The sequence below is a fragment of the Lissotriton vulgaris genome, chromosome 2_1 (assembly GCF_964263255.1).
Source record: "Lissotriton vulgaris chromosome 2_1, aLisVul1.2, whole genome shotgun sequence".
NCBI classification, from domain to species: domain Eukaryota; kingdom Metazoa; phylum Chordata; class Amphibia; order Caudata; family Salamandridae; genus Lissotriton; species Lissotriton vulgaris.
The window spans coordinates 720,487,236-720,510,784 of record NC_141687.1 but is presented as its reverse complement, the minus strand read 5'-3'; the positions used below and the strand labels follow the sequence as shown (position 1 = coordinate 720,510,784).

Here is a 23,549-nt window from a genome sequence, read left to right as displayed (position 1 = left end):
CCATGAGGAACAACTACATAGATTTAAAGTACTCCAGACCTTGGATTTGTGAGTAAAAACAATCCACTACACTCACAGCACACTTTAGGGTGTGTGCTGATACCTATGCATCAGTGACCAACTAATTTTGGGTCACACACTTTTTGGTCCTGACGAAAGCCCTCTTAACTACCTAAAGGGCTGAAACTAGTAGACCTAATAATTTGTAAAGGGATACGGAGGTACCTAAAACCTCAAGTTGATCCCCCAATTATTTTTTACTCATGTACTATGGCCCTTCCATTAAAACTTTTAAAAGGGATTCCCTATAGACATTTTTATCAGGTAACTTGCACTTCACATAGCACTTCACTGTATTCACACAAACAACCTGCTGCGCTGTAACGCAGGCGTTGAAGCACAGCTGGATTGCGCTAGGTAATCCAGCTGGGCCCCGATGATGAAGCATGCCCCCTACCAGGTAGGTGGGTGAGGGGTTACCTAAAACACTGTGCAGTTGTTTGCGCTTTTCTTGATCTTTCTATTTGCTAGGTTCTAGTCAGAAACAATGACTAAATGACCTTGCAAAGGATTTGTCTACTTTGTTTACAATAACCTACTTGGGGAAGAGGACAAGTTCGCTTTTTTCCCTACTCTCTCTTTTGGTTAAGAAAATCAACACCAGTAGAGTCACCTGAAGGCATGGCAGAGCAGCATCCATGAGGCAAAATCTGGAATGCAATTCCCTTGTAAGCTTGGCCAAATGGTTCATCTGCCTCCACCTGCACACCTGGTCTCCAGAGCTACTAAAATAGCTGGGATGAGGGGAGAAAAAACGGAACTGAGAATGAAGAGATTTATGACCGCTGCCACCCAAAGGGAGAAAATAAAGGAAAATGCTTTCTTGTGGCTGGTGTCTGAGCGAAAGTGGTATGTTGACCGCCCCATGTGCTTGCTCAGGTCTCCTATGCAGTATCACAGCTCACCCAGGAGTGAATCCAGCGCTGTCTTTCACTTGCAACTGGAGGGGTAAAGCCAGAGATATTTTAGGGCTTTGGTTCGTAACCTTTTGACTGGTTGGACCTCCACTGAGTCATTATTGGAAGCCGGGAACCCTCAGCCTAAGCAATTTCTCTGATTTCAACCTCAAAATAATACACACATATATAAAAACTGGCAAAAACCAAACAGATCCCTGAATATTGAAATATTCTACTTGATTTACAATCAATAATAGGAAATGTTTTTTTTTAAATGTGTTTATTTGTATTCACTTTATGATTTGAATTTACTAATTTGAATATTCTTTAGTTTTGTAAACCATTTGCAGACTTCCCGAGTAGGTCTCGAGGACCCTCAGGGGCTCTCGGACCACAGGTTAAGAATCACTGCTTTAGTGCTTGAGTGAAGTGGGCAATTGCCCAGCGTCCCACCCGAGAAAGTGATTTTTCTCTTCATATCACTCCTATTTATCTATCCCAAACGCTTACCCTCTGTTTGCCTATTACTACCTTAGCTTCTGTCTCGCTCAGCGGCGGCTCCTCCGCATTAATAAAATGGTCATAAGTACCATTTTATTATAATGTGTTTAAGGCTCACACTGTTACAGCGTGAGGGCAGGGGTCGGGGCTGATTAGTGCAATTTCACAATTACTTCAGTCCCCTGCCAGTGTGCTTGTCAGGTTGTCAGGCTGCCTACAGCTGGTCAATCCAACATGTGCACTTCAGAGCCTGCAACCCCAGGGCCGAGAAACAGACTGTGGACTGCAGCCGCAGGCCCCCAGCCTCAAAATGAGTATTAGATTAGCCTGCTCCAGCCAATGCTTGGTTTAATTTTTCCACAAGGGAGGAAGTCCTTCCCTTTCTGTCAGACCATCCCGAGTCACCGCCAAGAAGAGCAGAGAAGCAACGGGACCCTGCATGCTAGCGCAACATATATGTCAAGTTTATTGGGCATGGCGCCCCACCATATTTTAATGTTGCCGGCCACTACTGGTCTCGCTATCTACCCAGTGTCTTCTTAGGATTTTGGGGTTCAAATCATGACATACTTTGGGTGTTTTTGTGTGAGCCCATTTCTTAGAATTTAACATATAATTCAATAGTGCAGGCTTGAATTAGAAGAAAATGGGTATTCATTTTAAAGTTTTGTACTGAACAGGGGGATCTAAAACATGCCTTTCCTGAGCGCAAAAAAATCCTTAATATGGAACTGGATAAGGCAGGCTTCAGAAATGGGCTATTCATGAGTTGGATGTAGGGAAACAAATGGGGCAGCTGAACTGTAAAGTGGGATTTGGTTAAAGTAGGATTAAATGAGGTGGGGCCAATATTTGGGTTTAGAAGAAAATCTGTTTCAGTCATCCCATTGCTTGGTACATTGTAAGGGGAAGGGGCACTCGAGGTGCACAACAATATGACTGCTACCACACAGCCCCAAAGTGGACTGGGACTATTTAACACTGCACCTGTTGTCACAGTAAATGCAACAACATTCTCTATGTTTAAAATGTCTAAATTGTACATTTTCATACATGAACATGTCGTTTAGAAAGGTTGGGGTCTGTAATATCTTTCAGCAACAAGATAGCTGCGCCATTTTGTTCTGTTTACCTTTATGTTTTTATTGCTTGGAGGGATTTGGTCTGCAGTCTTATGCAATAAAAAAATATCATTCAATTAAATGTTTTTACATATTTTCAAGAAAACCACATCCTTTCTATTGGTACCCCAGAACACTTGACCAGGCACCTGAATTAACCAAGTTGGTATGAATTTCACGCTGCTTGCTCAACCATGTTACCCATTTCACACAGCTATGTTTTTCAGTGAAGAGGCATCAGTTTAATCATGACAGCAATATAAATCACCCTTCTGCCCTTGATATAAATTATAAGAAAAGGCAGTTCTTTATCCCCTTTAATGTTTGGTGCTGTAGTTCCCCTTCACATGCCACACCTGTCAATCAAGGTCAGTGTTCAAGGTTAAAGGTATACCTTGAGCACGCTAGCATTCAGTCTAAAATGCCCCCATGAGCTTCACTTGCTTACCCGGGATGTACATTTTGGTAGCCATGTTGCAACCCTGTCAGACCGCGGTATTTACCTGCAGTTGTGTCTGATTATGGGTGCGTTCTTGTGTGCAAGCGCTGCATTATTCACGCCAATCCTTAAACTCCAATGCAGAACAGCCACCAATCGGCAATGTCTGCCCTTTGGCAAAGACTACGAGTGTGTTGTCGGTTGTTAATTGTTTCTACGTGCACACGAAGTTTCATGGCTGTAGCTCTCATTTTTCCAACACACTCGCTTCCAAGAAAGAGAACGCTCCCACACAACAAAATATCCCCTTTCAACTAACATTGGGCTACAAAGACATTTCTGGACTATGATTCACTGCGCTTGTGTCTCCAGACTCCCGCGTGTTCGGTTTTCTGGCTCTGGTATCACATATTCACCTCGCAGGCCTAAAACGAGTTTTAAGTTCGGGGTTCTCACGCGCTTCTGGCACGCGCACTCCAGCTGTGCTGGGCACGTTTGCGCCGCGAGTAGCCACTCGCTGGTCCAAACTCCTTCTTCGAAGGTTCTGGCAGCACGTCAGGCCACATTTCTTCGGACAAGCCTTGACGTCGTAATATGCTGTCTGCTCATGGAGGCCTGCCTGCGCTCTCTAGAGGAATTACATAATACGGCATTCTTAAAGCAACAGTACCCGCTGCCAACACAGCTCTTCTCAGGGGTTCAGAGGCTCTCCGAAAAGTCGAAGTCTCATGGAACGCTGTTTCCTAGTTTGGGGTTCCTCCTACGACGTGCTTAAACTCGCCTTCTGTAGAACCAGACCATGCATCAGGCAAGTTGGCTCTTTCCACAGAATATTATACAGCTAAGAAATGGCCCACTGGCAGCTCTCAAACTATAGTTAGCCAATCTCATGTTGAAACGTCGATTTATGTGAGTTTACAGCTGGCACGCTCAGCAGCAGAGAACGATGCTTTGCCTCAAGTGTACGGATGAGATCACGCAGCAAATAAATCTAATAGAATGAACGTCTAATTAGGAGGGGTGAGAGAAGTGCTTAATTTGTTAAAGAAAGTGATGTGCAGAGGCCAACATTATTTTTAGGCGCCTGCTGCCACATGCCAGGGGTGTCGAGTACCAAAGTTCTCTTGTCTTGATTCACTTAATTTCTCTCTCGTCCACCATCCTCCGTTTCTTGGCTCTAAATCTAACGACTTATTTTTCCATTTGACAATGATTTCTCCTATTGTTCAAATCATCCCTCTTTTTCCACTGTCTCCCTTTCTGTCTCCAGCTATGGATCATAATTTGATGCTGGTTCCCAAAAATGAGTGCATGGGCCACCATCTGCAGCCAGCAGCACACTGTAAGCTTTGTGTGAGCATCTGACTAGAGCAGGGGTGACAAAAGTAGGTGCAAGGGTGCTGGATCTGCGCCAGATTTTCAGGATATCCCTGTAGGTTCGATTTCAACACAATGAACTAAATGTATCCCACTTACACAGTGGTTATCTGAAAATCTGGCATGACTTTGCACTCTCTGACTTACACTAAGGGAGCATCGGGTTTTTAGCAGTGGTCTGCCATTGCTGATGAACTGCCAGACAGCCTCCTGAGCAGCACCAGAATGGGGAATAACATCAGCCTGAAATGCTTGTAATATATCATCCTCATACCAGAGCTAGGGAGGTGAATCAAAAAGGGCTGGGTGTAGTTTTCTGTAGTGCTCATTTTTTAGCACAGTTTCCTCGATATATTAGGTAAACAAATTACATTTTAGAGACTGCTAAAAGGGGAGTTAAAGAAACATCCCAGTATTTGTTTAGGTTTGCCTCTAAGCAGAAACATTAGGTCACTGTAGCAGAGAACACCCACAGGAACCAAACAGAAATCTGTGAGCCACTGAAGAAATGCAGCCTCACTAAAAATTTGTGGGCCACTAGCAATGATGCCCAACATCAACTTTTCATCAATAAATAACACTGGTTTTAAACAATTAAACTTGATGTAAAAGCCCAACACAGGCATTGTGCTTTCAGAATTGCTGACAACATTTTCCATAATGCTGGTAAAAATACTTAACTACAGACCTTCATAAATATAATTTGAGACGTTGCTGCAAGTCAGCTCCAATTGCCATGTACTGCTTAGAGTGCATTAATGGCGCTTCCTGCTACCGGGGAGGACTTTAAGAGGCTGAGGCGCTCCTTGAAGTGCCAAGAAGGTGATGCTCAAAATGGCAGGGCACTGTTCAGAAAGGAAGGAAAGACTCAACTATTCAAGTATCGGTTTAGTTCCTTTGGCCCTTGAACCTTTCAACTGCATGTAGATCCCTATGTTTTTTAGAATGTTTTATGGACAATTGTCTAAATAAACTTAATTTCTACCTTACCTATTGAGTACCCAATGTTGATTTGTCTCCTCATGGCCTTTCTGTGACCCTCACTACTAAACAGCTCCCCACTATTCATACATACAAACAGGATTCTAATGCATCTTATTGCTCTAGTTTTAGTAATTTGATGGACATAAATTCGTGGAGTGGGTGTCGCATTCTAATCTAGGACCCTGATCGATACTGTGACCTTATGCCCCTATACGGCTATAAATCCATATATTCCCTATATTGGCATAACCGATCAAATGCAATATTCAGAAACTCGTCTCTGGCCTCACACGAACAGAGCCACATTTCAGAATCGCTTCCTCTGCAACTTCCTTTGCAGCTCATTAGTGCAATGACATAGCAGAAGTTACTATCTAAGATTCCTAGATTAACACTCCGAGTTCTTCAACAAGATAAAAACTCAGCAACCTAGGAAAGCCCCGCTTGCTATGTTTTGATTAGTAATAGAACTCTAATGAGCACTGATAGACGATCACTTCCTAGTGACATCTTTATTGACGTCTTATGTCCAAAAACTTACGTCAAACAAGGCACCTTTCAGGTATAAATATTACCAATGTTGCCTTAAGCTGCTGCTGTTATGCTGAAGCTATCGCTGTCAAGCTAATGCTGACACTATCGCTACTGCTATCGCTGCTAATGAGCGAACGATGGTGTGGTGAACACAGGAGCTGAACAGCCGTCCCCTGCAAGAGCCCAGCAGATGCAAGCTGCCCGCGGACGCTGCCCCTCCTCCTCCTCCTCGACGCGCTGAGAGAGACGCTGTCTTTTCTCTTGCCGAGAAAATCCAGCTCCGGCGTTTCCAGCCTACTCTTGCGAGTGACTGGGATATCGAGTTCCCTGAAGGAGATACCAGACCTCCATCATTCTATTCCAGAGGTATGGTGTTGACTAAACCCTTAGAGAGAATTCTTGAAGCAAACCTTGGCAAAACCAACTTAACTTAAAGCTACTTACTTACTCCCCTCCCAAGTATTAGGCTTAGGTCAGGTACATTGGGGTAGGCGTAGTTAGAAGAACCAGTTGAGTATTTTAGCCTAATGTATATATGAATGTATATATGTTTTATTCATTTTAAACCATTGTATGGCTAAGAAACCATATTAATGCTTTTACAGTATTATTTTGCAATACTCATCTTACTGTACGTACTTTTTATAATAACAAGTCTTGCAATTGTGGCAATTCATTTCTCTTGTACGAGAAGAAAGACTGTTCAATAAATAATACCTTTTATTGAAAACGCACGTCTCTCTATTCTCTACATATTGTGAAAGTAAACTGCACAACAACTGACTGAGTAAAATAACTGTCTATTGTTTCACACGACTCTAGAGATTGACTCTTATCTGAGGAGCAAAGTTGTCATGTTGCACGGTTGTTGGAAAACTGAATCCCTTCTTGGCTGTGCCAGGGAAGCTGATCACTTCCTATTCAGTCAAGAAAGTTTCCAGTGACCTCTGAGCTAGTTGGTAACAAACCCAATTAAGTTTAGTATAGTCAGTAGAGGCCTGGAAGATCCGCACTTCTACGTCGATACTACTGTTTATGTTATTCCAATGCGCAGGGCCTATTGGGAAAATAGGAACTACACTACAGTATCTGACACATTGGTGCAGGTCCCACGGGAGCAGACTGCGAGGCGCCTTAGGGATTCACTTAGGGTCGCATTGCTACAGCAGGACCTGCTGGCCTGCCAACTTATTGACCTCCTGCAATAAGGTTGTAATTTACATTCATTTTCACTGTATAGTACTGAGCACTTAGGTCCTGAAGAATTGCCATGACGACAAGCAACATGTTGACCTGACCAGAGGGTCGTAGATGTCCTGCTGTTAACTTTTCCAGTACATATCTCCCCTCCCACCCTTTTTAACCAAGGGTGTCAGCCACTCTAATAAAGTTCCCTGTGGACTGACCCACCTTTTTTAATTCACCACTACTTCACAACTACACTTTCACTCGCCCTCTCACCCGCATGCACCATATGGCAGGAACAAAAGATCTCAGATAAAGAGCCCCTTTACGGGTGCCCGTCAGACATTGCAGCGCCAGTCTGACGAGGAGCAGAACCCATATGATGAAGCATGACATCTAGCTTGCTAGGTGTGTGAGAATTTTAGTTCCAAAAAGGGAAATGCCCTTTTCCCTTTTACTTTCCTCTACGCTGCACGCACTCTTGTGTCTTATAGTAGATAAAATACCCAAGAAGTCTGGATGAAAAGAACAGGGCTGATCACACATGTGTGTGTCCGGGGTGCTAAATACTGCAATGAAGGAGAAAGAGGGATGAGGAGAGGCCCCTTTCCTTTCCTGCTGTGCTAGGGTGTCATTTCGCCCCTACCCTCTTGTAGGGCCCCTTTACTGGGAACTGTACCCTGGAAAATATGCATGGGCCAATTCATTTTTATCATATTGGCGCGATGTAACAGAAGTCTATGGGGAGTCTGAGACTCAGGGACCCCGGTGTGCTTGTTGTACTTGGTGCTTTACGAAAATTTTAGGGTGACCCTAGTATTACCTAAGCATGTCATACCTTGTAAATCAGAGCCGAGCTCTGTCGTAGCCTGCAGAGGTTAGCCGCCTGTAGATCTGGGACCCAAGGTGAGGCTGATCCGGTTTGCACCAACCTCCAGTCTCTCAGGGCATCTGGGCCATTCTCTTGCCTCAGTCCCTGTGCTTCCCGGGACTCTCAACCAGCCTGGAAACTCGCCTCACGAAATAGGGGCAGCCGCAGTTTCTCCCACAGCTATATCAGAAGCACTATGTTGCTTACTGAGGTACTCCACGTCTCTGTTCTTCTGTCTCCTCATCTACGGGGTACAGCGGTTGCCATCTTGGTTTGGTTACTCGCGTCTCCCTGCTGCGTCTTTATTTCACCAGGGTGTCTGTGGTTTCTGATCTATTGAGACCCCTGGATCTGGGGATCTCGGTGTCAGTGTTAGCTGGGGGTATTTAGCAGGTGTGATGGAGTTTTGGAGTGCTGGATTCATTCAGGATTTTGTAGGGACCCAGTGGAGCACTAAATTGGACTATCTATTCACCATCTTACTGGCCACGACCCCACAAATCAGAATCATTAAACAAGTGGGGGCATAGGAAGGATGCTCATTGCTCCCAATATGGATGGCATGTTTCTCGTTCCACAGGTTTAGTGGAATTTTGGTAGAAAGCGTTCAAGGAGCTAGGAAAGTCGATTGGGGAAACACGATCATTCCGGGATCTGGACGGGATCTGGACTGGTAAATGCCAGAAGAAGTTAAAGGCTCAGTATTCATTGCTGCTGTGATACAAGGCTTTGTATGGCAGATCTCGGTTAGACAAGGATCCTCCTCCTTTCTGCCAGCGGCAGTCCACATTTATGGATCACTGTGGCCTGGAAGCTGCATTCTGAAGGCAATGGGAGAAATGACAAGCGTGTCAGCATATGGGGATCAGTAGAGAAAAGGATGGACATGCCATTTGAGAATACTGGACAAGAAGCGTGGGCAAATGAGCTACTGTGAATAATAATCATGCAAACACTTCTTTCAAGATCTTTAAACAGTGTGCTCTGGAACACTCTACAGTCCCTGGTTACATATGATTTATCAAGTAAAATATATACAACTAATCTAGGCAGTCCACCTACAGCAAATTAGCACCGCCAGGCAGATAACAATAGATGAAGAAATCACTATGAGAAATTAGAAACTGAGATGTTCCCTTTAGATTCTATGGAGCATCAAGATTAGAGAGTTAAAACAAAATCCTTACTCCTCCTAATCCTCACCTGATCCCTTTCCCTAATAGTCCATCCTTCCCTAAATTCCTAGCACTTAACTTAGCCCTAATTCCAATTGTAACGCATACTCTTATGCCTACCTGTAACCTTTATCTTTTTAACACTTGTATCCTTTTACTTTTATGTCAAAAAGTGTACTTACCAATAACGGTAAAATGGGCTCTATGCTATTTTTATTTCGTTATAAATCTAGTTTCATAATATTTTGGCATTTATTTTTATTGGAAAAACACATCAAATGTATGTGATTTTTTAGAATTTTTTTTGCTTGGCAGACTTTTTCAAATCACTCAAACATGCAACAGCTTCTCAAAATAGGAACACTCACTTCTTCCTCTTGTAGGCATTAATAACCCCGCTGAACAGTGCAGCTGAAACCAAAACTGAACAATGAACCTCATCACATGCCAGAGTCGGGTAGACTAGCATCATTTTCAACAATCAGACTCATAATTATGGGTACAAGTTTATGGAAGGATACCAGAATCAACATGTTCTCTCTCCACACAGAAATTACTAAGCAATTATATTTTGGTGTGGCCCAGTCTGAACCGCAAGCAGGAATGTGGTTTAAAGTTCGCTAAGGCTGTCGAATTCCCCAAAGCCATAAATCACTCACACACGATTCATTACAAGCAACCTTGTGGGAATGATCAGAAGATGTCTGCTTGGCACAGTATTAGTTCTAGAATCCCCATGGACTGGAATTCACGCTGAGCACTTTGCTATGCCGGCTCCAGGAACCTTTTTGATGGGGCGAAATAATAGAATTGAACTATAGATCTAACAATACAAGACCCCTCGGGTGACTTTCCAAACAAGATCTTTTAGGTTCAAAAAGGCATGAAGTCACAACAATTTGATTAATCTCACTTCCAGCAATTAGATTCTACCTCGACAGGCTAACGTTTTTATAAATAATGTTTCCTATAATGATGTCATGAGTAACTTTCATATAACAATGTAGAAAGTCTGACCCCAGGAACCCAATGTAGCAAAAGTCTGTAAGGTGCTGCCCAGGACCATGGCACTCAGTTTAAATCCATTGCTAATGGTCTGAGCGATCTCAGCCGTTCATGAGGTTACAACGGTGAACACAGCTCAACTCGGAGGTTAGACTCACTTTAGAACTAGATGGTTTTAAGAAGCAGCTGCTAACAAATCAGATTCTAGTGCTAAATTCAATGACCATATTTTGCTAATATATTCGTGTAAGACTCTGCTATGTCTCTGCAGGAGAAATCCTTAAGGGAAGAACAAAGTGCAAAACATGGGTACCACGTTGAATTTCGCTCAACCTTAACCGCGCTAAGGTCTAAGCACTCATTCCACCCTTGTTGACTTATAGGTGCTGTTTGCATCTCAGCCTCGTAGAAATTCTTACCAAGCGAAGCAAGATTTTAAAAAATAAAGTAACTGGGGAGCTGATTCTTTTACTGTACAATTTTCAAAATTAATTGGGCTTTTTAGTAAATGATTGTAGTAAACACATTCTTGTGAGGAAGGACGAACTACAGTCTGCATAGGGGAAAACGTCCTTCGAAGAAGACTTCCACTTTTATACCAAAACACAGGGAGTAAATGATAAATATGGTGCATCCAAGTATTACATAGTACTATCTACAGACTTCATAGGGAATGAATAGAGTGCATATTGTAGAGTTCACACAATACTTTACATATTGTCCCTCAAATATACGCAAAAAGAGATGCACTCATAATAACGAGTGTGGACCGATCAGCATTGTTCATGCAGATTTTCTTGGCATTAACACTACTTATACCCTCCCTTAGGGGAGCACGAGTAGGGATGAATGTGGGAAGGATCAGACTCCAATGTGGCCTGGTAAGTAGCTGGTACGCTATTCAACACCCAATCCGAAGGTGGACAGCCTTAACTGCCGCTTCTGGAACCTGGAGTTTACATTGAGTCTCAACATTCTATTCAAGGACGTAACAACTAACCATTAGGGGAAAGGGAAACTGGAACATAGAGAAGACACCACAAAGAGCTGTTGTCCTTCTACCAGACCATATGCTTGGCATCCTTTAGCCGTAGATTCAAAAGAAACTCTCACTTCACCTGCTGGAATGTAAAGGCACAACAAGTATATAACAGTGATGAGTGGAATGCTTGCATTAATCTCAACCACTGGTAATCACTCGGTGCGCATCCCAATCCACTCTGTGCCATTGGAACCGAGCTATACCTGGCTGAAGGGCGAAACCAGTCTTATGTTGCTAGTATTTCAGTTAAGGGAGGACCTATCCTGGCAGTTCGGGGTGGACTGTTCCAATTAAGAGAAGGGTCAAGACTGATTTGCATACGGCTGGGGCGAAACTGAGGTGGCATGGAGGGCAAAAACCGATGGATTAGGATTCATCCTAATTGACTGCCTGTGGCTGATATTAATTCAAGTATTCCATCCCTCACCCTGTTTTTGCATTTGCTGGCTGGAGCGTAAAGACAGGCCTAAGGGTTCGCCTTCTGGTACGCAGTCTGCAGTTTGACAGAGCTATTCAAATTCGCCCCGAGTATGTTGACCAACACCGTTCCAATATTGTCTGTCGTTTTCCTGGGGAAAAGAGAGACAGCCAGATGTATTGTTGTTGTGTCGATAGGATTCCATGGAAAGTCCTGATCCAATAAAGTCACACAAACTATAACGGCCAGGCTTTGCATGGAATCCGAGCACCAAATGAAAACAGGAGCAAACAATTGTCGTAAAGAAAATTATGTGATTTTCCTATTACAAGTAATACGTGTAATGGCTGCAAATTTCCACGCAGTACACACTTTACGCTTCTGAATGTGGAAATGTGTACTGGAGGGTATGTTTTAAGACCCCCTCCCCCCCAACCCTTTTGCTTGGGTTTACGCTAAAGCACTGTGCTAAATCGTTTAGTGTCATTCAAAAAAAGCATTATTGTCATGGGTGGTGGATGACATAATCAATGGGCAACCCTTTGTAAATATTGGCTCCAGGCTGCTGTGCGACTTGCACAATGCACTGCTGAATATTTTCTTGCAGTGTTGCCTAATGCTTAGTACATTTAGGCCCAAGCTTCTTTGTCTCATACCAAAAATTATATTCTTACCACATGCCACTCACACACGAGCATGTCAAAGTTCTGGAAAGAGCGAGAAGAGCCAACCTAAACGTGCTTGAATCTGCCAGCATGTGGAATAAGATATTATGACATTGGGATTTCCAGCAAAATAAACCTCTGCCTGTCTAAAGCACAGCATGGGGTACTGTAAAACACACAAGCCCTGGAAGCATTTGACAGAATGCTAACCTTGGCAGGCATGAACGCCCTGCCTCTTTGTAAGGGGATACTCGTGCAGCCCGTTATAAGCGTGCTCAGCAGTGCCAGTTCAAGACTGCCAAGTGCAGGGAGGACAGGGAGATTAATAATTGATCAGCAAATACACCAAAACATATAAGGAAATAAAAAAAGCTGCAACAAGCACTTCTTATGGCACAAGCAACACTAAAATCAACTAAAGCCAAAGCAAACCGCACAGTTTCCAGAGATAACTTCAGTCTGACCAATCCTTTCTTTTAACAAATACACCAATTTTACACTTTTTGAGTTGAGGCCAAAAAGTGCATGAATAAAATAGTGGTTTAGTCCATAAAACACGTTGTGATGGCCGCCCCAAGAATCTGTTTCTAATAAAAGCGCCCTATGAGGCCTGAACCAGGACCTCCAGCATGTGAACTGTGAATTATGTATTTTCTCTGACGCTTCAGCCCATTTGCTCCAACTGCAGTCCAACTTTACTGCACTTCCAACCACAAACCGTTCTTAAAGCTATCCCCAGATTGCTGACGGATGGAAAGAAATTCACCTCCATACTGTACCAGATGACTCCATGTCACCGGGGACAGCATATTCTCCTCTCTAGACTTCAAATTAACTGCCTGGTACTTTCATATTAAATAGTCTTGAGTCACAAGAACTGAACCAATTGGACCAAAGTGGCTTTAAATGGAGAGCGTGGTACTTGAAATGCGGGTCCTGGCGACATGGGATCTTCTGCCAACCCTAATGTTAATCTTGTCTCTGTTAATGCAACTTGTTCCCTTTGTCATGGTCATCAAGATAATATTTCACACACTTACCATTAAACTTAACAAAATTCATATCACTGCTTTACTACACTGAATAAAGTGAACCTAACCAACTTTTGTCCAGCTTCTACATGTGGACTGTAGACCTACGACAACGGCTAACTAAATCATTCCATAACTGAAAATAAAGTAATGAAGGACTTCTACCCCCCTCAAGCGAATACTCACCAAGCATTCAAAAGTTCAAGAAACCACTGTGCCACAAGTCTGCTCTGGTCGTTTGGCTCTAGGACTTGGAATAAGCACCCTGGTACAGCTGTTTAATCTCACCCATCAAACATCAGGTTAACTCACTGAAGTGACTAAAGTTGACTCATTCACTTGACATTCTCCCAGCTGATAGCACACCTTCACACGATGAATGTGACCCTAGTCTATCACAGAAACCTCAGAACTCCTTGAAAAGACAACCCCATCTTCCAATGGCAATATTGGCGATACTAAATCAAATAACATAACGAACATGGAGACGTGAGTAATAAAGCTCAGGTTTCTCACATTAGTATGTTTAAAAAAAGTACATATATCAATCAATAAATATGTGAAAATTATTATTCCATTTGCGGCACACTCCTTTCTTCAAGTTTTTCACCCATTCACGCTCATTCATACCCAAAGTCATTCATGAGCACATTCAGACTTCTGTGTCCTGAAGATCGCTTTTACTCTCCCTGGAATGATGTGAAGGAAAATGATCTACTACTTTTGTGAGCTCACCAAGAAGCAACTACGAAGCTAACTACATACTAACATCCACCACATATTGACATTGTCTGTGTATGACTCGCCTACCTAAACATAGTCATCGCATAAGTTTAAAAAAATAGAATAAGAAGCTTGCTGCATGGAACCACAGCTTTTGAATCTATGCTGTAGAGACTGAATTTTACGTTTGTATTTTACTAAATAACAGTTGGCTTAAAAAAATAAGACGTTTGTGTGAACTTGATACACATACTTTGTCAAGATTTACTCCTGTTCTATTCTCAACGAACTTCTCCAACTGCTTTATTAATGGAAACGACTGGATAAGATCCAAATGCCTAAAACTCCGCTTCCGACAAGACGGAAGTGCTGATCTTCAAGAACAAGAATTCGGTTTGGGACGCCACTTCTGGCCATCAGAGCTAGGACCACAAACTTAGGAATCCTTCCGGATGACAAGTTCAACATGACAGCACAGGTCAATGAGGTCAGCTCCTCCTGCTTCAAATTCACTGCATGCTGCGCACGATCCACAAATGGCTGCCCCGGAACGCCAGACGAAACCATCACGCAGGCCCTCATCTCAAGCAGATTAGACTAAGCCAACACACTATACTTTGGGATCTTCAACCATCTCCTCCACTGACTCCAGACCATCCATAATGCTGTAGCGAGATTCATCCTTGACCTTGACCACAATGCACCCACGTTGCACCACACTTCAGAGAGTTCCACTGACTCCCCATACACAAACCCTGTCAATTCAAATACCTCGCGCATGCATACTAAGCACTGCACAACACCGGTCCAACATACCTGAACAACCCACTTCACTTCTACCAACCCACCAGACACCTACGCACAACCTCTCTCACTCGCACGCTCCCACCCCCCACATCCTCAAAAGCTGAGTGGGAGGTCTAGCATTCTACATTGCACCCAAGACCTGGACCAAAATCGCTCATGTAATCAGAGACGCTGCCTCACTTCTTGAATTCTGCAAGAAGCTGAAGACCTGGCTCTTTAACTAACTCACAGGGCCTGACACCTCACACCTTCAGTCTTAAGCCAACATGCCTGCTCCATCGACTGTATGCCCTCATGGTTGATTAGTCATATTAGACAAATCCACATAATATAATGTAACAAATGGCAAGTTTAACTTCTGCACAATTCTAAAATAAACTAAACAAAAAAATTAACTGGTAAATAATATTCGCAAATTTGAATTCTGCTTGGCATAACTTTCTATATTCAAGCAGTCCTGAAGAGAGTGTCCAACTACACACTACCTACCCACAATAGCAATCGTTAATTTCATGTGTTGCAACCGTTCCTTACCTACAATGTCTTCATATGTGTTCTCCTCTAAAGTGCTCTTGGAACCAGATCTGTGCTGCCTGTCGGTGCCATTCTCAGTAGGTGAGGGCGGGCTCAATGACTGAACACTCGAAGCATCCTCAAACTCCAGGGACTTTCTGCAAGTCAAGAAAATTATGTAATATTAAATCCAGATGACATGAGTAATGCTTGTGATATGAATGTCAAGGTGGTTTCACTTTCCGAAGACAGAAAGAGGGAAGTAAATTATAAAACAATGTAATTAATGATAATATATTCAGAGCAATATAGCACAAGAAAAACATTTACACTCTTGTATGTCATTTTTAGGTCCGGCCTAGAAACAGCTTCACCTGTCTTTTTAACCCTAATGTTTGCTAAAAACAACCAGTGTCAATGACAACATTAACGTTTTGAGCTAAGAAAAAAACACAGAAATTCATCAGTTATACACAGCAGCCCTTAGTTAACTATAACTTTCGCACCGACCTTGCACTGCTTATGACTTCACATATGACATCAATTATGACATAATTTATGACATCACTGGTGACATCTCAAATGACACATTGATATCACTGAGGACATCATTCAATGAGTGTGCTAGTTTGTTTTATAGTTTACATAGTGGCGGCTAAGTACCATATTACTTGTCTACCTAATTTTGTGCAGCCTGGGTGCATCTACTGCATGTAGATGTTTACAAAACACATGTGTACCTAATGCATCTTAGGTGTGTAGAGGTATTGAACATGTTATAAACCTTTGTATTCAAGAGGAACCCTAAGTGCAGGTGACAGTTGACATGTGTTTATTATGTTCCACACAAGTCTTTTGGTTCTGCAGAAAAAGTTTTCAACAGGAGTAAGATTCCACTTAGTAGATACTAACTTTTGTAAGCAGCCTTGAGCTATTAGACAGAATAGCCCAGTAAAGCGACCGCAAACTTTGCCACGTTGGGGGACTAGAATCCCCAAGGCCAGGAGGCGCTTACGGCTTGCCAGCAACAGCGCCCGGAGGCGCATAAGAGCATTTGAGGTTCCCGCAGCGCTCGGGTCCGGTAAAGCCACCGCAAACCTTGCCACGTTGGGGGACTACAATCCCTAAGGTCCCCAGCATCAGGAGGCGCCTACGCCCATGCCAGCAACTAGAGCATTTGGAGCTCCCGTAGCGCGAGATCCCAGTAAAGCCACCGTGAACCTTGCTACGTTGGGGGACTACAATCCCCAAGGTCCCCAGCGCCAGGAGGCACCTACGCCCATGCCAGCAACCGTGCCCTGTGGCGCATAAGAGCATTTGGGGCTTCCGCGGCGTGGGAGCCCTGTAAAGCCACTGCCAACCTTGCAACGTTGGGGGACTACAATCCCCAAGCTCCCCAGCACCAGAAGGCGCCTATGCCCATTCCAGCAACCATGCCCGGAGGCGCATAGGAGCATTTGGGGCTCCCGTAGCACTGGAGCCCGGTAAAGCCACTGCAAAACTTGCCACATTGGAGGACTACAATCCCCAAGGTCCCCAGTGCCAGGAGGCGCCTACGCCCATGCCAGCAACTGCGCCCAGAGGTACATAAGAGCATTTGGGGCTCCCGCAGCACGGGAGCCGGGTAAAGCCACCGTGAATCCTGCCACGTTGGGGGACTACAATCCCCAAGGTCCCCAGGGCAAGGAGGCGCCTGTGCCCATGCCAGCAACTCAGCCATGATGGGCATAAGAGCATTTGGGGCTCCCGCAGCACGGGCGCGCAGGCATGCCTGGGCCACGCCTGGGCCAAGGGCTGGCCCGTCTGCACCCGTTCGCGGCGGATAGAGGCTGGACTGGGCCCAACCCCTTGGTTGGTCGTTGATGTTAAAGGCGGCAATGTAGAAAAGTACCTGAATAGCCTTAATACACAAAAGCCCCGGGTAATTTGTGACACAAGTAAAGAGGAAGGAAGGACAAGACGGTGGTAAGCTGCTCGCAGAGCACTTTTTGACTGTATATTATTTAATTTTTGAATTTGCGGTTGCTTGAGAGCCCTACGGGAAATTGGGGGGCCAGTTTAGACTAATTATCATTGAGTATAGGCAAGAGAAATGCAACTACTGTGGTCCATTCATCTTCTAATAAAAGGGCCACTATTGACTCGTATTTAGCAAAGGCAGTGGGGGCAATTACACTGCAGATGGATAAAGCGGAGAGGAGATTGTCCATGGGCCTTACGGGCCCAGTTGTGCCTGTACTAGCTTCGGGGGATCTTGCAGTAGGAGCTGATATGGACACCCCGGTCAATGGGATGGATAGCAAGCTATAGAGACAGTGGTGCAAGAAAGAAGCGGTACAGGTATAAGAGTCTCATCTCCGGACACGATGGGCATAGGTCAACGGACTGCCCAAAGCTTTGACATTAAGAGTTCGGAGGAAGAGCCTTCACCAGCTCTAAAGAGATCACGTAAAGCAAAAAAGAAATATAAGCCTAGGGAAGGCCCCAAAACCCCTGCTAACTCGGACTGATATGGAAGACTTCTGGAACATGCTGAGGGGCACAATTACAAACTTGATGACCGATCTATTATCGAAGCTCTGGGACAGGTTAGAAAAAGGGTTATCAGACACCAGAGAGACTTTGCGCTAAGTGGAAAATATGCTGGCAACTATCTCCAATGCTCCATCCCAGAGTAGGGCCCATTTACACTCAGTGTATCCTAGTACACAAGGGAATTGAGAGTCAGGAATCGATCCATCAAACCCAAACAGGCCCAGGGGGGGCTGGGTCTTGAAGTAAACAGAGTGATCAGGCGACTGAGACGATTAATAGGCCTAATCTCCATAAACAGGGTGATGGGGAGGTGGCAGGGGGTTGGGAATCAATATTCTCCACAACATGTGCAGGCACAAGGAGGGGCAAGCCCTAAGAATACTTATAGTACAGGAACAGGATTGCTGGTGATTGATCTCCCCCGGACTGTTGTCCTTATACCATAGTCTTGGTGGGGGTGCATAATCTGGGAGTGGGCTCAGAAGAGTCCACAGATACCCTTATCAACAAAGTAACCCACTGGCTAGGGCGACATAGCAGATTTAATATAGGAGATCACCCTCATATTCTGATGGCTAGAAGGGATGCCTGGACAGGGAAATCAAGAAAGGCTTTCAGGGGGACGCAGTGATCGTCACCTTCAGATTCCCAGAACTAGCCCACAATATATTGAGGCACTCAGCTGAGTTTCCCTTTCATGCCTCAGCCATTAAACCTCTTCCATTAGTTTTCTTTTACAGGCCAGCTTCCATTGCCAGATGAGTCAGTAATGGGAGGCAGATAGAGGAAGGAGCTTTCACTGAGGAAAGGAGGGTCGGGCGGTCAAACACTTATGCCCCTCTATGGCACCCTAATGATCTGGATTGACAGGGGGTAGGCATCGAACATAGCCTAGCACAATCAATAGTGACTGACTCCCAAATTCAGTTAGCTTAGCCATCAGGGGTAAGGCAGAGAGAGAGTGATGACCTTTCCTTAAGTCACCCTAATGAAAATCATCAAAGTGGACTCCAAGGCGACAAGATAATATCGGTCACGTCACCCAATCTCCAGGGGGGGAAGAGATTCATTTGATCTCCTGGAATGTGGCAGGGCTAGGTGTCAAATTTAAGGATGAAAGATGGATTCAAACCATAAGTGAATATGAGATCATTTGCCTACAAGAGACCTGGGAGGTGGAAAAGATATATTTTTTGAGGGATATAGGTCGTTCTTCCTCCCAGCCGAAGGTTCGAGATATGGGAGAGCGAAGGGTGGTCAAATTATTTTTATTGCACTTGAGCTGGGTGAGTCAGTGAATCAATTAAACTAAAACTCAACAGTGGTGTTAGGATTAAAACTGGCAGTAGGGAGAATGGAAAGATTTACAAAAATTAATTTTTTTAAAAGGGATTTCAGTGCGTCGAGTCTGAAGGAGCTAGCCGGGCTCTTAGACCAATTGCAGGGAAATGATTTTTCATTTGGTAACCTGATTGTGCTTGGGGATTTTAACAGTCATTTATGTTCGAATATTGCGCAAAACACTGGGGTTACTCCCACATGTATGAAAACAGAAGAATGGCACATGGAACACTCTGGGGAGGGACAGGAAATAAATGCCAACCATTTCTCTTTATCCGCCTACCTACAAAGATAGGGGTTGTGCATTCACCATTAACTACACCTTTGTGTCATCAGCCCTGACACATACTATAACATCTTTTAGGACAATAGAAAGTCTCTTCAGTGATCATAACCCTATGGTTATCGTGATGTGGACCCAACGGCCGAAAATAGCCAATAGATGGAGGATGGGAGGGACATTAAAGTCAACGGACCAGAGGAGACGTTTGCGATGGTCAATGGTGGATAGTAACGTTTTTTATTCATCCCTTTTTAAAGAGAGGCAACAGGAAATTCTGAAGTGCCTAGATGTCCTACCTTCAGAGGAGGATGTACTCAGATCCTTTGACACCATAGCAAAGTCAGTAAGGATTTTGCTAACTGTCCCAGTAGTCACATCTCAGTAAGATATCCCAAGGTGGTTTTATAAGGAATGCTCCCAAGCATTGAGGTCACTTAAAGTGGCGCTGAAAGAGACACACTGTAGTAGATGTAACATTGGTAAGTGCCTTAGTATTTATAAAGAAAGGAGGTCCATCCTACAAAAACAGGCTGGGGACGAACTGGTTGAGGCCAGTGAGTTGAAAGATAGCTCTCTATTTTGGAGTGTTCTTAATAGACCTTGCTGCTCTGAACCTGACAAATCATCGATATGTTATCAAATTACACAAGAACAATGGGAGAGCAACTTTCAATCAGTTTATAACTTTGGGGAGGAAGTTCATTGTAATAGTGCATGGGAGCCTCTCCCATGTGATTGATATATGGTATTTCAGTTACATAAAGTAATAATAGGCATAAAGGGACTGACCAACAATAAGGCGCAGGGCCCAGACGGGATCCCCCCAGACCTGATTAGAAGAAAAAATCGAGGTGTGGGCCCCTATTTTAACCAGGGTTTTGAATGCGATGGTGTCAACGGCCATGCCCCGATTTTGGTCAACAGCCATTATCATCCCTAGCTATAAGAAGGGGGAAAGGGATAAAGTATAGTTTCTTACCTGTCGGTGTAGTTTTGCAGCTTGAAACCTTTCTGAAGTCACTATGCTGTGCATTATTCCGCCATCTCGGACCCAACCACTAGATGGCGGAATAATGCACAGCATAGTAAATCCAGAAAGATTCACGCTGCTAAACCCTAATTACTACAGACCCATTTCGTTGTTAGACTCGACTGTTAAGGTCATGGAGCAGGTCATCCCTAACAGACTAGTGGAATGGGCAGACAAAAATCAAGTTATCGTGGAGGTCCATTATGGCTTCCGAGCAGGCAAGTCCACAGTGGACCAGCGCCTGAACCTCTACCTAGTGATAGCCAAATACACAATTGCTAAAGCATTTAATTAGGCTCTCATTGCAGCATTTGACAGGGTAAACCGTAGTAAACTATGGGTCCCGTTAGATGAGCTTGTAGTAGATGTCTTTATATGCTCATACCACAGCTGCAGTACGTTTTACTCAAGAGGGCGATCTCACAAAAAGTTTTAAATGCTTAAGGCTGTATTCTTGCCCCTTTTTTATTTACGTTGTGCATTAATGGGCTGGAATCTGCCATGATATTTCTGTATGCCGAAACTCCGAGAATAGGTACTAGATCAGTACCAGTTCTGCTTTACGCACATGATGCTGTGCTTATCGCACGCACACCAAGAGCATTGCAAATTTTAATTGACTGATTTGTCTCCTTTATGCAGAGACTGGACTTGTCACATACGACGCAAAGTCGTATGTGATGGAAGTGGGCAGTAGAGGGAAGACTAATACACTTTACAACACAAAAACAAAACAACTGCCAGTACTGGAAGTACTTTTTCCTTTATTTTTCAAAGATCAGCTATGAATAAAGCATAGCAGTCTATTATTTCTTTTATTACTAGTTTTTTATACTCATTTTTTATTGTCAGAACACTTTTTCATTTTCTCAGTTTCTGAACAATTTTTTGGGTGCATATACAAACTATACAAATATACAAAATATACAAATTTTTACAAGATTTACAGTAACTGTCTTCTAATTTCCACACAACACATCCATACCATACCTTTCACACTACAAACGCTCAAGTCACATTCATACATATAACAAAAATTACCTCTGAGGTATAGGTCAGTGTCAACACGAAATTATTTGTATTGCAAGAGGTTTAAACAAATTAAATGAGTCACAGTTTTTTAGAGTTCTTATACTTCAAACAGTTCAAATCAAATGCTAGATTAATCTAGTATCTCTAAACCCTTTTATTTGTTGACAAAGACCACAACAGATCTACGCGTTTCGAACACCCAGATTGCGGGGTTCTCCTCAGGATCAGACCGATTTCTTATGAGTCAAGTTAAAGGTGTCTCTCAGGACTGTAGTAGATGTGTTAATTACACTCGCAGGCAACTGAAGATCGCTTGGGGTGCCCGGTATTGATATGCGGTTCGCTGTACCAGGCGTTCTTTTGACTCGGGGCTAGTGGTTCAAGTGGCCGCCATCGCATTACAAACAAAGCATTCAATGCACGCAGTCTTGTCAGGCTCTCACAATGTGGCGTCTCCGCAGTGTAATAATAATAATAATACCAGTATTTATAAAGCGCGAACAGCTGCCTCAACTAGGAGGCGTCCCGGCGCTGTGAGGGCTTAGCAAGAAAGCTAGCTGGGAGTCTGCAGCCTAGAGAGGCACCGAGAACAGCCACGACTTAAGCTGTCTTCTAAAACTTGTTTCTGATTGGGCCTTTCGCAGCTCAGGAGGCAGGGAATTCCAGAGACGGGTCACGTTGGCTGAAAAGGTCCGGCCGCCCAGTCTAGCCCTTTTGACTCGTGGCACACTCAGTAGCACCTGATCATTTGAGCGAAGGGAACGGGACTGTGTATATCTAGGCAGACGGGCTCTCAAATAATTAGGACAGGTGCCGTAGAGGGACCTATAGGCCAGAGTAAGGATTTTAAATTTTATTCTACTGGCGATCGGGAGCCAGTTTAAGGCCCGAAGATGGGGGGAGATGTGCTCTTTAAAAGGAATATGCTTAAGTAGCCTGGCTGCCGCATTTTGCACCGTTTGCAGCCTTTGAACCAAGTATTTCGGGAGACCACTATACAGGCCATTAGCATAATCCAATCTCGAAGTGATGGTGGCATGGATCACGGTTTTCCGGCAAGACTCAGGCAAAAGTTTCAGGACTGGACGGAGGTTCCTCATTTTGCTCAGGCAGCAGCCTGTGACCTGATGGATCTGGGGCACAAAGGAGAGATTTTCATCCCACTTGACCCCCAGATTTTTTGCCCCCTGAGAGGGGGAAGGTGGAGTACCCATCTCAGTCGGCCACCAGAGCTCAGCTGGAGGGTGACTGCCTTTACCAAAGAAGATCACTTCCGTTTTTCCCGGATTCAGTTTCAGCTTATTAGTATTCATCCAGGAAGCCACATCCTGAAGGCACCCCTTAAAGTTTGCAAAAGCCACATCTGTAACCTCCGAGTAGGGAAAAACCAACTGGGTGTCATCAGCGTAAGAAATTGCGGTGACTCCCCAGTTGGCAATGAGAGAAAAAAGAGGGGCAAGATAAACGTTAAACAAAAGGGGGCTAAGGGCAGATCCTTGCGGGACCCCGCATTGCAGCGGCTTACGCTTTGAGTCACAAGTGCCTAGAGTGACCCTCTGCGTTCGGTTTGGCAAATAGGACTGCATCCAACCGAGTGCCTGATCTTGTAGGCCGATGTCTGCCAGACGTTGGATCATCCTAGCATGATCCACCGTATCAAACGCGGCCGAGAGATCCAGGAGCATCAGCATAGCTGAGTCTCCTGAATCTAACGACCACCTTAGAGAATCAGCCACCTCGATCAGCGCCGTCTCCGTACTGAAGCCGGGTCTGAACCCAGACTGAGTCTCATGAAGGATGTTATTAGATTCGACATGAGCATTCAGCTGGTGATGAATTAGTTTTTCCAGCATTTTCCCGGGAGCAGCCAGCAGAGAGATAGGACGGAGGTTAGTTAAATCCTCCGCATCCCCGTTTGGCTCCTTCTTCAGTGGAAGGAGCGTCGCATGCTTCCAACTCACTGGAAATTCCCCAGTGT

At 44.2% G+C, this 23,549-nt stretch overlaps 1 protein-coding gene across 3 annotated transcripts in view; it reads right to left on the bottom strand.

The window, feature by feature from the left end:
* DENND2B (DENN domain containing 2B) overlaps positions 1–23,549 on the bottom strand; it is a 1,017,138-nt gene that overhangs the window by 393,044 nt on the left and 600,545 nt on the right. For all 3 annotated transcript variants that reach the window (XM_086955999.1, XM_086955998.1, XM_086956000.1), the window contains one exon: positions 15,372–15,508. In XM_086955999.1, coding sequence (XP_086812125.1) covers positions 15,372–15,508 — 137 coding nt within the window. The remainder of the gene's footprint in view (positions 1–15,371; positions 15,509–23,549) is intronic.